Genomic DNA, 15,356 nt, shown 5'->3' with positions numbered 1-15,356 from the left:
AGCACCTAGTAAGCACCTGAATATGTGCCCAGTGGTATCCTACCCACTGCATGCTACCATAACGTTGTATATTTTTTTCCCACGGTTGCTAGTCAGTTTGTAATTACAGTGTGTGTGTGCACGTGCATGTGTGTGTGTATGCATGTGCATGTGTGCACATGCGTGCAAGAGAGAGGGTGGGGGGAGAGATCAATTATGTGATTAGTATGTCTCTCCTCCATTAGACTGTAAGCTCTATCAGGTAGAGACTACATCTGTTTTAACTGCCGCTGCAGCCCTAGCACCTACCACTTAGCAGGCACTCAGTAAACATCTGCAGGTTGAATAAAGATACTGCCCTTGTTCTCTATAGGCCCAGAGTCTGGAGGGAGTAACAGGTGAGTGAACGAATAGTTTCAAAGTAAATGTGATGGCAGTAACATGCCCAAGGTATGTGAGCAGGGATAAGAGGCACCTCGCCTGCTTGGGTAGACGGGGTGCTCAGGAGAAGCAGAGTCAAAATAGCTGAGCTAAACCTTGAAGAAAGGTAGGCAGCGGCTAGCTCACAGAGGACGTTGTAAGCCACATTTGGGTCCAGCAGCAGTCTAATGCACAAGCCAGCCCTTACAAAGAAGAAGAAATTCACCAAGTCTTCAGATTCTACTTCTCCAGGATACACCTTCTTAAGTAAAACTGCACCTGCAGTTAGACTGTGAATTCCAGCTCTGCCACTTGCAAGTGGCCTTGGGTCAGCCACATAACCTCTTTTATCTTAGTTTCTTCATCTGAAGAACGGGGAAACTTAGAGTACCTACTCTTCATAGGGAAGTGTTCAGGATAAATAAACTAATCTGCATGAAGTGCTCAGCGTGTGCCCGACATTTAGTAAGCACGTGATTAAACACTGGCTATTTTCACTAATACCTTCCGAGTCCAGGCTCCACAGCTATCATGCACATGACAACACCATCCGTGGAAATTATCTCATGTCACCCTCTAAACTCTCTGGAAGAAGTGGTCCAAGACAGGTTCAGCGTAGGCTGAATTGATTCTAAAGGAAGCAGTATCTGAGGAAAGCTCCTATGTGATATTAAATATACATACTGTAGGACATAGAAACTCCATTCTCAGATATCAGCTTTTCTTCTCATTCCCAGGGCCTGGAAAATGCAGCTAGACTGGGTATGATCCAAAAGAAGCCATTTCAAAGCATATGTCCTGTTTATGTGTCAGCCCCACTCCCCTCCTCAGGAGATTCTGGCCAGGGTGGGCTGGGAGATTCCTTAGACAATCTAATAGATTAGTTTCCAGTTTAGCATAACAGCCAGACAGATTTTTGTGGTGAAGTCATCCAAGTCAATTAAAAGGCATTTTTCCTGCTGTGAGTTCAGAAGTCCCTTTGGTTTGTTCCAGCTTTCTGGGATGTTTCATAATAGGTTCCACCCTGGGTTAATTAATAACCCTTGATTCCTACTGAAGTGCAAAGACTGAAAGCCTGTGTGCAAGCACATCCGGGCAGGGCTGCTGGCAGGGCTGGGGTGAGCCCAGCGGGTCTCCTCTCATCAGGGAGTGAGCCAGACCTCAAATAGCAGAAATGACAGCAGAGCTGACTGCAAATGTACAGAGTGGCCCAGCAAAAGCTGAAGGTCAAAGCTGAAGGTCAAAGCTGGAGAAGTGGTGTGGGGAGGGGCAGAAGGGAATGAGGAAGGAGAACATAAGAAGTTGAAGGAATCACGAGGCCAGAGATTAGGTAGGTTGAGAGTAAGCTGGAATGCGGGTGTGAAATGGGTCAGAGCAAGTGGACGGGACTAAGTTGGTGAATAAAACGCAGCTGACGGGTTTGTTTTTATGTAATGCCAGCTCAAACACATCTTATGCATCTGGTTCCATCCTCTCTGTTTTAAGGAAAATAATAAGTCACCTCTCCTATTCTCAAATACAAGTTACAGGTATGAGAATGAAGTTTAAAGAACTAAAGAAGGCAGAGGCAGGAATACGCATGCATTTTATCAAGTCCTTTCCGTGAACCTCCTCCCCAAGCATAATATTCAAGAATAGAATGTCTTTTTCACCCAATCCAGAGCTGAGTTTCCCCACCTCCAGTTTCATGTCACCAATCCTGACCAGTCTATCTTCTAAAACCACTATCGGCCCATGCATCAAAAAATGGAAACATGATCACATCACTCCATGGCTTAAAAAGTTCAATAAATATGTCCCACTGCCTCTGGGACACAATTTCTAGTCTCATGCCTTGTCCTACAAAGCCCACCCTGAAAAGAGACTGTTCCCTATCTTCTCTCCCAGCTTCATGTCCCACCAGCCTTTTGCATGCAGCCTACACTCTGGCTATTTTCCCCCACATGTGACAAGTTGAGATTTAAAACATGCTCTTTAGTGGGAAGCCCTGATGTTCACATCTGCTCCTTCCTGGCCTGTCACCCAGCTAGTTCCCACCCCCAAGCCTCTGAGAAGCCTTTCCTAAGAGTGTCCCAAGGCAAGGTTGGCAATCCCTCCCTTTCCGGTGCTCCTCTATACTCTTCACAGATCTTTGTGACAGCCCTCACGCCAGCGTATGAAGTCACCACCCCCAGTGTCTAACTTCCCACCAGAAGAACACTTTGAGAGTGGAGGGCTCTGTCATTAAGGCCAAGTACAAAGCAGGTGCTCGGTGAGCATTTCTTGAAATGAAAGAGCAGGTTAAGATAAGACAGATTTTGTTTACTTTTCTATTATACAACCCTCAAGAAATTAAAGGGCTTATTGACTTCTTCAGAATTCCTACTTAATTTCCATTGGAGTCTCAGCTACCAATGATATTAACGGGGCCAGGGCCAGTGCTAATGGAGTGGTAGTTAGTTAGGAAGGGTAAATTGCAAACATGGCAGGTAGAGGCTAAGGAACAAGCCAGCACTTCCCAGTGCAAGAAGATGGACTCGCTTTCATGCCCATTGCTCCTTTCTACAGCCACACCAGGGAGGTGAGCCATGAAGGGTCATCCAACTGGCAAAGCAGTCCCTGTTACATTTAGAATTAGCAGGTTTCATCCAACCATAGCCTCAATATTGCCCCTGCTGCACTGTTTGGAGCCCTTCATTGGTTATTAGCCGTTGCTCAGCACTCATTCCTAGACAAACCCCCTTGCCCTCTCTCAAAGAAGAAAGCCTCTTGCAAGTAAATGTGGAATATATGAACTGCATGACTGGAGAGTAATATTAATTTGTCTGCTATAAAAATCATAAGAAGGGACTAGTAGTTTCTTTAAAAGGGAACGCAAAGGACAACATTGGAAAACGGAGAAACATAGTGGGAAAAACAATGATGTGGGAGATGGGAGCCTGGGTTCTTCACACTTTGAACTCCAACAGTAAACTGATGTGTGTGCTGGGAATAGTCACTTCCTCTCTGAACCTCTGAATTACATGATCTCTAAAGTCCCTTTCTAGCTCCACCTTTCCCTGACTGTACCACCATCATCACACACTCACTCAACAGACACTGAATATCTTGACCAGGATGTGCTATCTACTCTCAAGGAAAAGTTGGAAGTTCACACTAGGTGTCAGCTGAGTGCCATGTCTCGATGGGAAATGGTATTGGATAAACATATCAATAATAAAAACACACATATAAACATGAACCATTCATATTTCGTATCCCCCAACTATACAGCAAAATTCTTTAGAGTATATTCTTTCCATTTCTGAGCAATCTCACCTAGAAACCACTCAAGCAACATGTATTCTATTCAATGATATGAAGGTGATTGTAAAAATAGTTACTGACACTTATGGAACACTTTCTATGTGCCATGATCTGCTTTGCATTTTTCACATGTGATCATTTATTTCATTCTCACAGCTCTATAGGTATTTATTGTTGTTGTTAGTATTATAATTTATATGCTACACACAAGGAAAGTGAAGTGCAGAGAAGACAAAGTGCTTGCTCAAGGTCACTCAGGAAGAGGCAGAGCTGAGATTCAAACCCAGGTGGTCTGGTGCCAGAGTCTAAGCTATAAACACTACTTGTGTAGTCTAAAGACATATAGCTACACCTAAAGACAAACAGTAAACATTAACTCTTGGGGGAAAACAAAGAACAAACAGAACTGGTAACAGGGGAACTATGCAGCAATAAGCCAAAAACATCAGAATGATTAGTCAGAGCCATTAGGTTAGTCAGGAAAGGAGGAGTCTTTTCCTGGAAGAATGTTTCGTAAGAACTTGTGATGGTGAAATGATGCTCAAAGAACCTGAGCAAAGAGAGGAAAGGCAAAGAACTTGATGAAGTAGGAGCTCCCGGAGTTCCCGTCGTGGCGCAGTGGTTAACAAATCCGACTAGGAACCATGAGGTTGCGGGTTCGGTCCCTGCCCTTGCTCAGTGGGTTAACGATCCGGCATTGCCGTGAGCTGTGGTGTAGGTTGCAGACGCGGCTCGGATCCCGCGTTGCTGTGGCTCTGGCGTAGGCTAGTGGCTACAGCTCCGATTCGACCCCTAGCCTGGGAACCTCCATATGCCACGGGAGAGGCCTAAAGAAATAGCAAAAAGACAAAAAAAAAAAAAAAAAAAGAAGTAGGAGCTCTGGTTGTGGCTCAGTGGGTTAAGAACCCAACTACTATCCATGAGGATGTGGTTCAATCCCTGGCCTTGCTCAGTGGCTTAAGGATCTGGCATTGCTGCAAGCTGTGGCATAGGTCGCAGATGCAGCTGGAATCTGGTAATGCTGTGCCTGTAGCATAGGCTGCAGCTGCAGCTCCAATTTGACCCCTGGCCCAGAAACTTCAATATGCTGCAGGTGCAGCCCTAAAAAGGGGAGGAAAAGGGGGGGGGAAGAAATTAAGAGAAAGAGAAAAAATATTATGAAAAAAAAAAAAAGAACTTGACAAAGGCAAATTCAAGACCTAACACATATGTTGATATATCTACTTCGGTTAAGAACTGGGACTCTGGAGTTGCCTGAACCTAGGTTCAAATTCCCAGTTACCCACATTCTTACTAGCAGTGTGATCCTGCCCAGGCAATTTACTTAAGCTCTCTGAGCCTCAGTTTCACCAGCAACAGGCATATTGTGAGGGTTAAATGAATTAACACATGGGAAGAACATAACACAGCCCCTAAAATAAAGTCCATGCTCGATAAAAGTTTGCAACTATCACCATGATTATTGTTTTTCCATTTCCCTATTACCTTAAGTCAGTGAGCTTAAAGGCAGGCCCAAGATGGTGATAAACCCACATCAATCAATGTCATGGTTAAGGAGAGAAACACTTGCTCTCTAATGAGTTATGTTTCAGCTAATAGCCCTAGGGTCCCACCTGCTTTTTTTTATTCCTCCAGCTGGTTCTTAGATTTGAAAAGGGGAAAAAAACCTCCATGGAGACCTGCACGCTTTTAAAAATAATACAAAACAGAATGTCTGAGGTCAGGCTAAGCCAAGCCAAACAAATAAATCTTGCAGGATTGTGTTAACAAAACAAGGCTTAGTGGATCAGAGCGGGTGAAGTTCTGCCGGACTCAGCCCTGCAAAGAAAAGCCAAGCTCTGGGGAATTTCAAACACAAGGAGGTCAAATAGGAAGATCAAATCATGGAGCACTTCAGAATTCAGCATCAATACTGGGGCCATAATCAGGAAAGCATTCTGGGAAGGATGGGTCATACAAAGTCCTAGTACATTCTACTCAGAACCCATGGGTCATATAAAGTCCTGGAAATCCAAAACTGAAGGATATTATACATCATCTGTATAACTGCTATGGAGGCTAAGTTGTCAATATCTATCAGAATTATAAATTTCCTGGGAGGCGGAGATGAGCATTAGCCTGTGAGAGGTTCATTAGGGAATATTCTAGGAATCATTGCCCCTGGAAGGGAAGGAAAGGGAAGGAAGCAGGACTGGGCAGAGGGAAAAGCTGGGCTGCACTGTTGTCTCAGCAGAGGTCTCCACCAACTCCACAGGGAGCTCTGAAGCTGGGACAACCCTTCGGAGTTGTCTCAAATTGGAGTAGAGGAACTAGGTCTTTACATCCTGTGCCAGCCAAGGTCACAAGAGATGCGCCCTTGGGCAAAGCAGTTCTTTTCACCTAAGTGAGGCACTTCTGAAAGAGGGCTGAGAGCTGAGGGCTGTCTTCCAGTATTGGTTCCCGCAGCTGGGGCTAAAATCCTTCATTCCTCAAGGCGCATTACAACACCCATATATGCAATACTTCTATAACTAGTTTTCTATTCTGGAAAGAAATCTTATGGATATACTAACAAAATGTTTCAAATGACATTATTTCTAATAGTAAAATTATGGAAAAGAAATTATGGTGTATCCAGATGACCATCCTCAGCAGTCATTAACAAGAATGAGGCAGCTCTGCACATACTTTCATGGAATAAACTCTCAGACTTATTAAGCAGAAAGTCAGGGTGCAGAAGAGTATGGGGAAGTAGAAGGGTGAGTATGGATGACAAGCCACTAAAGGGATGGACTATGCCACTCAGCCCCACACCTACCCTTCCATATTCTCTCCTGTACTTCAAGGGCTGGAAGCCTAACTCTACACTTCCCAGATTTTTGGACAACTGATTCCTGCTAGTTTCTACCAGTGGGAGACCTTCATGTAAGAGCTGAAGTTAGGAAGTTGGTGGCAACCATTCTGCTTCTTGGGGTAGCAACAGAAGCTTCACCAACAGCAACAGAAGTTAGAGGAGGCTGGTAGCAACTCCTGCAGCCTCAGTGGGAGTGCTGGCTCACATCATCCACCAGCAACAGTGGCAGTGACCATGGTGAACCCGGGTAGTATGATTTCCCCTTTCGACCCACTTGGAATCAACCTTCCTTAGTCAATACTCCTCTGAAACACAATGCTTTATGTGGTGTTTTTTTTTTTTCTTTCTAACCAACTATCATGCATGAAAAGCAAAGGAAAATAAACATATATGTGTATTTGATTATTGCATTTAAAATTTCTCTGGAAAGTTGCCCAAGGAATGAGTGACAATGGTTAAATGAACTGGCTAATAAATGGTCAAATGAATGGTTAAAGAGAACTAGATTGCTGGGGGCAGGGTTGGAGGCAGACTTTTCACCAGGTACCATTTTTTACCTTTTCAATTTTTGACTGTTTGAATACATTACCCTTATACAAAAAAAGAAAAGAAAAGAGAAAATAATGAAAGTTATTTCCAATTAGGTACATACATTTCCTGTGAGATATTTCCCAAATTAACCATCTAATTTCTGCTGGAGCATTTCCAGCACAGGGACTCCCTAACTACCAAAAAGATGTGGTCCATTCATCATTACTTAGCACTGCTGAACAGTTTCTGTTTAGACTGAGTTAAAAATCCATCTTCTTGTATGACTGTACCACTAGCCTGAACTCTAATCTCAGTGAAACACATAGGCTGGTGATTCAGCACATGTGCCAATTAAACTTAGGTTCAAAGTCCTCCTCCATCACTCATTTCAAGCAGGGTATTTAACCTCCTTTCTGGGCCGTAGTTTCTTCACCTGCCAAATGGGGAAAGTCATAGTACCCATCGCAAAGGGCTGTGGTAAGGTTGGAATAAGATTATAGCTGTAAAGCAATTTAACCAATACATTTGATTGTTGTTCCTGACCTCAGCAACACCACCAGACAAATGTTGTGGATAAAAGGAGGACTGTGAATTCAGACTGCCTGGGTTCAAAAACAGGTTCCTGCCAATTATAAATCAGGCAACCTTGGGAAAACCACTTATTCCCTCTGAGCCTCAGTTTCTGTAAGAGGGAGGCAACGACAGTACCCCTCCCAACAATAAAAACCATTTATCCATATCTTGTAAGAACACAACATCTGGTAGCTCTTACTCTTTCTAACCACTCATTCAGGTGGTGGATATTCCCAAAAAGTAGAGTGGGTCTTACCAAAGCCCTCTCTTTTCTGGACCAAGCATCTCCAGTTCCTGGCACGGATCTTTTGCTTCTTACTCTAGCCACTGTCTTCAGAAGGCATTCCAGTTGCTACTGTCCCCTCCCAGTGTGACACTACAACTGGACCTCTCCTTAGAGTCCAACTCAAAGCATGTGAGAGAGTATGTATATATGCCACCATCCCGTTCCTGGATTCTAAATGCTATACTGTGATAATGCAGCCTGAAGTGGCATCAGGTTTTGGGAGAGTAATAGCCATAACTACAGCTACTGAGTGCTTAATATACATGCCAGAAACTCTGCCAAGCCTATTATTCACACTGACTTATTCACTCCAACATTAACTCTAGAGGGCAGAAATTATTATCCTCATTTTTCAGATGAAGAAGTTGATGCTTAGGGATGTTCTAAGTGGAAGGTCAATCCAGCTGAAATATGGTGGAGCTGAGATTCCATCCCCAGTTTATCTTACTCTGGAGCCACAATCTTAACCTCCATACCATACTTCCTCTCACAAATATCAAGAATTTGTTAAGTTAAAATTTTAAGGAGTTCTCATCGTGGCTCAGTGGTTAACGAACCTGACTAGTATCCATGAGGACACGGATTCAATCCCTGGCCTTGCTCAGTGGGTTAAGGATCCTGCGTTGCCTTGAGCTGTGGTGTAGGTTGCAGATGCAGCTCAGATCCTGAGTTGCTGTGGTGGTGGTGTAGGCTGGCAGCTACAGCTCCGATTGGACCCCTAGCCTGTGAACCTCCATAAGCCACAGGTGCAGCCCCCAAAAGACAAAATATAAAAAGACCAAAAAAAAATTAGGTTTTCTTTTTCCTCATGTCATTTTAATAAGCTAAGTCTTCCCAATCCTGCTCTTCTTCAGCTGAGTTTTTGGTTAGGACCTTATACTGCACCCGTCTTCGGTTTCATAGTATCAAATTTAATCCAGTGTACTCTCTCTCCCATTAACTTTAAGTCATCGGCAAATGTAATTTGATAAATGACAGTTAAGAAGGAGAAGCAGAGCAGAGCCAAGGGCAGAGCTCTTTGGCAAAGCATTAGATGTATTTCTCTCAAGGTGAATTACTATCAAGTCGTCATTTCCTAATGGGGGTAATGTCCAACCTGTTACCAATCCACAAAACTGAATTAACATCCAAATTCCATTCTCTATCTCCTCGACAATTATTTCTTGAAATATAACATGGCTTTTATGACACTAACTACAGTTAGGGTCGACTCTAAGAAAGAATTGTGGATGGTGGGCTGAAGTGGGTATGAGAAAAAATAAATGGTCTTGATTGTTTAAATTATTGTAAGGGAGAAATTCTGCCTTTGCTTCCAGAAGACATTTAAGTTGAGGAAATGTACAAAGGGCAGAAAATGAACAGGATTCCAACCAACAGCCTTCCCTGAGATCCTATACATCTACCTAACCCCATCTCAACTCCAGCATCACACAAAGTTGGCACTCCAAAGGCGCCAGCGGCGTTTGAATGTAAATCTGTGGCTTGTCCAGCTTCAGAAGAAAAGGATCCTCACCTTCTCCTGCCTTCCTCTCCATCTTCTGGAGCAAGGCACTGTCATTCCTTATGCTTTAGTACCTCCGTTAACCAAGGAAAGACTGTCTATCGCAATTTCAGCCTTTTTATTGGAGAAGAATGAGGCCCAAGGCCTGCCCATCAGGTCCTCGTGCACTACTCTCAGAACTGTGATGTGAGTCTACTTGATATTAATCCATTCATCAACCTCACTGCCGAGTCCCACAGAGGGGTGACTTGTACCTGTGGAGAAAGAGACCCTTTGCCGCAAATATAAACAGAGGAGAGCTTGACATGCCAACCACCCTGGCCGGAACCTCTCCGACCCTATGAGGACACTGCTGTGAGTCCCTGCAGAGCCAACAGGGCATTCTGGGTAATGGAATGCAACATGAGGCAGTTCCCCCACTGACCTCCCCAGGGTTTCTTGATTTCTGGCTCTGCAAAAGCTGAGGCAAACAGTTTTTGAACTAGGGGGAAGAGGGTGGAGAGAAGGCGCAGAGGCTTCCTCTAGGCCAACCACAACTAACTCATTTGCTCTGTCCAGCAAAACCCAGACAGTGCAATTATCTGGTTAATTTGGCCCTTAGTTGGGAGACAGAATTCCAAAATGTGAGGCCAGCTCAGACTAAACAGTGGCTTCCATCCTAAGACTTTTCCTAAGCACTAGAGGATGCATGTGAGATTCCTAGGGGTTGCTTATGTGACCCACCCATCGATTCAGATGGGAAAAGACAAACAATTCAGACTCAAAGATGAGTTTAGGAAGGCTATCTTCCAGGGAAAAATGCCCAAATGACTTGATAATTGGTCTCCTGGATGATTTGCCTCCTGGCTGCCATGGGAGAGAGATGACAAGAAGTAAGATGACTAAATTAGCCAATGTTTTCCAGCGTGATTGTAGCCTTCATAGACTGGCTGAGTGTCCCCAGTGTCATAGGTGAGTTATTCTTAGGGCAATTTCTTCTGGTGTTCCTGCATCTACATGAGTTGGGCCAGAGGCAAAACTGAGATAAAGAACAACATTAAAACATGCTCCTGGGGGTTTCACAAATGGGACGAGACAGGGCTAGCTAAGCCAGCAACTGAACATTTACCAGATGGTTTATGGAAAACTCATATTTTTGAGAGAAGATTAAAGAACAGTGATTTATCTCCATTGGAAATGGACAAGCAGCCTGGAATCTGTGGAATCAATCAGTGATTAATTCTGCAAATATTTGCTTCCGTTCTGGTATGTCCCAGGCCCTGTGTTACTTAACAGAGTAAGATGCAAACAGCCATGGTCCCTATCCTCACGCAAATAATCCCACATCAAAATATGTCACAGAGTTCCCATCGTGGCTCAGTGGTTAATTAAACTGACTAGTAACCATGAGGATGCAGGTTCAATCCCTGGCCTTGCTCACTGGGTTAAGGATCTAGCATTGCCATGAGCTATGGTGTATGTCGCAGACATGCTTGGATCCCGCATTGCTATGGCTGTGGCGAAGGCTGGCAGCTGCAGCTCAGATTCGACCCCTAGCCTGGGAACCTCCATGTGCCATGGTGTGGCCCTAAAAAGACAAAAGACAAAAAAATAAAAATAAAATAAAAAAATATGTCATTAAAAACTCTGAAAGGGCTAGGAAGGAAAAGTTGGGGTGTCCTGAAAGGAAATAATCAGGTTACCTGATCTATACTGAGATGGGAGGGCTCAAATAAAGGGTCTTTGAGAAAAGAATTTTAAAGCTAATAACCCTTTTAAGACTCTAATTTGCTTCTTTACAAAGATCGCTCTGGCTTTAGTACAAAACATAAATTGGAAGTGGACGAAAAGATGAAGTTAGGAGGCCACCAATTAAGAAGACTGGATGAGAGCTGATGATGGTTCAGCCAAAGACCTAGGCCATCATGGGAGTGGAGAAAAGTGGACAGAAGCTAAGATGTGGGATGTGGAGGCAGCAGCATCTATTAACTGGGTGGATGTAGTGGTGGTGGGGGAGGAGGCAACCAGGAGACTGTGCCGGCTTCTGGGTAAGGTGCAAGGTACTCGGGGTCACTGTCATTGAGAGAGAGAATTTGGGAGGGTGAGTGGGCTGAGGCCAGAGGAAGATGGTGTGTCCCCACCTCATTCCACACCCTATATGTCCAGTCGCCCTGTCTTTGCTCACGCTACTTCAGTCTCACGCACTCCTCCTGATGCCATCTCCACTTGCTGCAATCCTATCCATCCTCTACAGTCCATTTCAAATTCCACCCCCTCCTCGAAGTCACTTCTGACTCCCTCAATTAATTGTGGCCTCTGGTGCCCACAGCACTAAGTCTGGACCTCTCTTTCCTGGATTCCACCTGGATTGAGATTCTGTGAAGACTCATCTTGCCTCTTTCTGAGACCACAAGCTTTTTGGGACAGAGCCTCTGCTTCTATATCCTCGTTCCCCACATGGTAGCTAGCTAGCATAGTAGACATTTGACAAATATTTGTTAAATGAACAAAAATAACCTGCTCTTTGCCATGGAAGGAAAACCAGTAGACACTGGACTGACTTGAAAGCCACAGGATTAAATTGAAATTCAAGCTGTAGGTGTTTTAATACTAAGCCAACTCAAATTTGATGCTCAAAAAGGCTTTCTGTTCCTCCAACACACCAAACTCAAAGAGTGCTGGAAAAGTCACACCCCACTATTTTTTATGGTGTTTTTCTGAGTTCATCTTATAGCAAGAACTTCTATGTTATTAACTGTTTGCCTTTGATGGTGATGATGATATTATGATAAATGGACAGCATTTACTAAATGTTGATACGTACCCGGTGCTGTTCTAAGTACTTTTCCTAGACTAACTCATTTGATCCTCACGGCTACCTTTGAAGATGACGACGCTATGATGACCCCAACTGTACAAGTAAAGAAGCTGAGCTTTAGAGAGCTTAAGTATTATTCAACCAACATCACACAGTTAATTGGTATTTGAACCTAGAATCTAGTTCCAGAGCTCATGCTCTGCTGTGCTCTCCTAAGGATAAGCATAGTGTTTGGTACTGAGTTGGTCCTCAACAATGTTCATGGAATGAAGGGGAGAAGCCCTCAATCTGGAGAGCACAAGGTCTAGTCCTTACTCTGCCTCTGACTTCCTATGTAGCCGTGGGCAAGTCTGTGCTTCTTTCCCCATAAAATGAGGGGTGTGGTTGTTGATACTGGTGGTAATAACAAGAGCCAGTATTTGAGGTTCTAATCTCTTTTGAGGCTTTACATAATTTAGTCCCAGCAACAATGATACAAAGAAAATGAGACACAGAAAGACTCACTTGCCTAATGCCTAGAAAATGGGAGAGCTGGATTCAAAACCCACTGTGCTCCTACATTGTGTGGCCCAGCCTAAGTGATTTCAGGGAGATGCCTTGAGGACCATGGTGGGGAACGGAAGGAGCTTTGAGGCTCCCTATGCCTCTTTCCATTAGAAGTTCTATGTGTCTCTGTTTTGTAAAATGGGTGTCTTCTGGAGATTCCCTCTGAATAAAAGGTTCTGTTGCTAAAACAAAAAGGTAGAAAACCACTGAACTAAATAATTCTGGAATTTAACAAGACTCCCAGATATAAACCAGGATTTTTCTGGTAATCTTGGCTCATTATAGTCACATAAGATGGGGACAGGTTGCTCCTAGGAATGGCTCCAGGTATAGAAAATGTCAGGGCAATAGCACAACTCAGTTCCAACCTACCTGTTCCACTCGGATCTCAATCTCTCCATTCACCTTCTTTCCATGGAAGTACTTGGCCCTGTGAAGAAGAAGAAATATACTGAGTAAGGATGCAGACTGCTTCACTCTTTTCTCCTTCTCCCAAAGGTACTACTCCACAGGTGTATGTCCAGACACATTCCCTACCTTCCTTCTCTCTCCTCCCTCCTGGGTGGATGATTTTTTCACTATTTAAATGTGTCACGTGGGAGAGGAGAAAGAGTACTGGAGGGGAGGACTGCAGACTCAGGTTCTGGTTCTGCCAAGTTGCTTTACCTCCCTGAATCCCAGTTTTAACCTCTGTAAAAGGAAGAGATTAATAACTACATGGTATGTTTCTAAACTTTTTTTTCTTTTTAGGGCCGCACCCATGGCATACGGAGGTTCCCAGGCTAGGGGTCGAATTGGAGCTGTAGCCACTGGCCTAAACTACAGCCACAGCAACGCCAGATCTGAACTACATCTGCGACCTACACCACAGTTCACAGCAACACTGGATCCTTAACCCACTGAGTGAGGCCAGGGATCAAACCCACATCCTCATGGATCCTAGTCGGGTTCATTAACCACTGAGCCATGAAGAGAACTCCCTATTTCTAAACATTATTTTAAGGATCAAAAGAGATAAAGAATCCCACATAAACAAATAGTGCAGAAGTAATTATGGATTTGAGTTAGACCCTATAGAATCTATAAAGGACTTATTAAATTGACCTATCCATCCCCTCATTTCTTTATTTGTTCATCTGTCCAATGAAGCAGACCTCATTTGTCTTTTGTCCATCCATCTATCTAACCACCCTTCCATCACCTTTCCTCCCACCCCCTACTTCTGTCTCCCCATAATCAGTAAATGACATCCCACCTAACCAGCCTCATACAAAGGGAATCTTTCACATAGTTTGTGAATTTTATCATGAATCCTTAAAGGTAGTGCTGATAAACCCCAAACACTGGGATAAGCTCATCTCTAATGTTTGTAGGGCCTGAGGCAAAATAATAAGTAGAAGCCTAGGTATCACAAGCCTAATATCTGAAATTTCTAAAGCCAGGAAACATTTAAATAAAATGTCTACCTTCCTTCCTTGACCAATACAACTTCATAATGACCTGGAAGGGTCAGAGTTTAAACTTCTCAGAATTCTTGGAGATATACCCAGAGTATGGTGGCATGAGAGTTGCCAGCTCTTGGTTGCCATCATCCTCCCTAATTCTCCTCCCATCCTCCTCTCTGCATCACTGGGGCTTCTTGTGCACACTTATGGGTAGCCCAGCCCAGGTGGCCAAGCTTCATCTCCTCACTCACACTCTCATCAATAGTTTTTTGGCCATGTCTGGGGAGGATAGATCAGGGAACCGGCCTGGAATTGGGCCTGGGTCCCTATGGGAAGTGAATTCTACAGTTCTGGGTACCCACTGCATGATCTCAGGGTGCAATCTGCAGGGTCCTCCTTTGCTGTCAGAAGGGGCATGGCTAGTAAGGCCAGAGCAGGACTCAGGGCAGGGGTCCCTGCGGCTTGGGTTTAGAACTACTGGATGATCCTGGGACCTCAGGATGGTATCTAATGAGTACATTCAATGGTGTACCGGAAAAAGCATGGATCTAGGACCACAGAGGCTTGGGCAAAATCTTAGCTCTCTAGCTTACCCATGGCGTACTCTAAAACGTACTTAACCCCTCCAGGTCACAGCGTCCTCATTTGTCAAGTGGTGATAACATCTACCAGCCAAAGTGTGGTGAGAAATTCACTAGATCCTCCCCACCCGTGGTACTAAGTAGAGTGTGTGGACCACCCGACATGATCCCAGCATCACCACTCGCTCGCTGTGCAACCTTGGGTAACTCACTCAGCATCCATGTGCCTCAGCTTCCACATCTGGAAAGCCGGGATAATCACAGTAATTATTCCACATGGATGTTAAATGAGGATTAAATGAGACACGACGTACAAGGCACTTAGAATGGTTCCTGGCACATAGTAAGCTCCAAAGTATACAGCCCAGGGCCTGAAACAGAATTGACAATGACAACAAAGAACCACTGAGTGTTTACTCTGTGGCTCCGGGCGCCATGTGCAGGGACCCCAAATGTAATCTTTACCCTTATGGAGGTTACAGAATGGAACACCTCATGTTGATCTGTCCCATCAGTGCAATAAGTGATTGATGATGATGCTGACGATAAACAGGTGGCACTGGCATAGAAGGCCTGCGC

General features: G+C 44.3%; 1 protein-coding gene across 4 annotated transcripts in view; it reads right to left on the bottom strand.

The window, feature by feature from the left end:
• The window catches only part of SYN3 (synapsin III), a 484,255-nt gene that overhangs the window by 413,556 nt on the left and 55,343 nt on the right, over positions 1-15,356 (bottom strand). For all 4 annotated transcript variants that reach the window (XM_021091548.1, XM_021091550.1, XM_021091552.1 and 1 more), the window contains one exon: positions 13,124-13,181. In XM_021091548.1, coding sequence (XP_020947207.1) covers positions 13,124-13,181 — 58 coding nt within the window. The remainder of the gene's footprint in view (positions 1-13,123; positions 13,182-15,356) is intronic.

This window comes from Sus scrofa, chromosome 5 (assembly GCF_000003025.6).
Source record: "Sus scrofa isolate TJ Tabasco breed Duroc chromosome 5, Sscrofa11.1, whole genome shotgun sequence".
Classification (NCBI taxonomy): domain Eukaryota; kingdom Metazoa; phylum Chordata; class Mammalia; order Artiodactyla; family Suidae; genus Sus; species Sus scrofa.
This window is presented reverse-complemented; position numbering and strand designations above follow the sequence as displayed.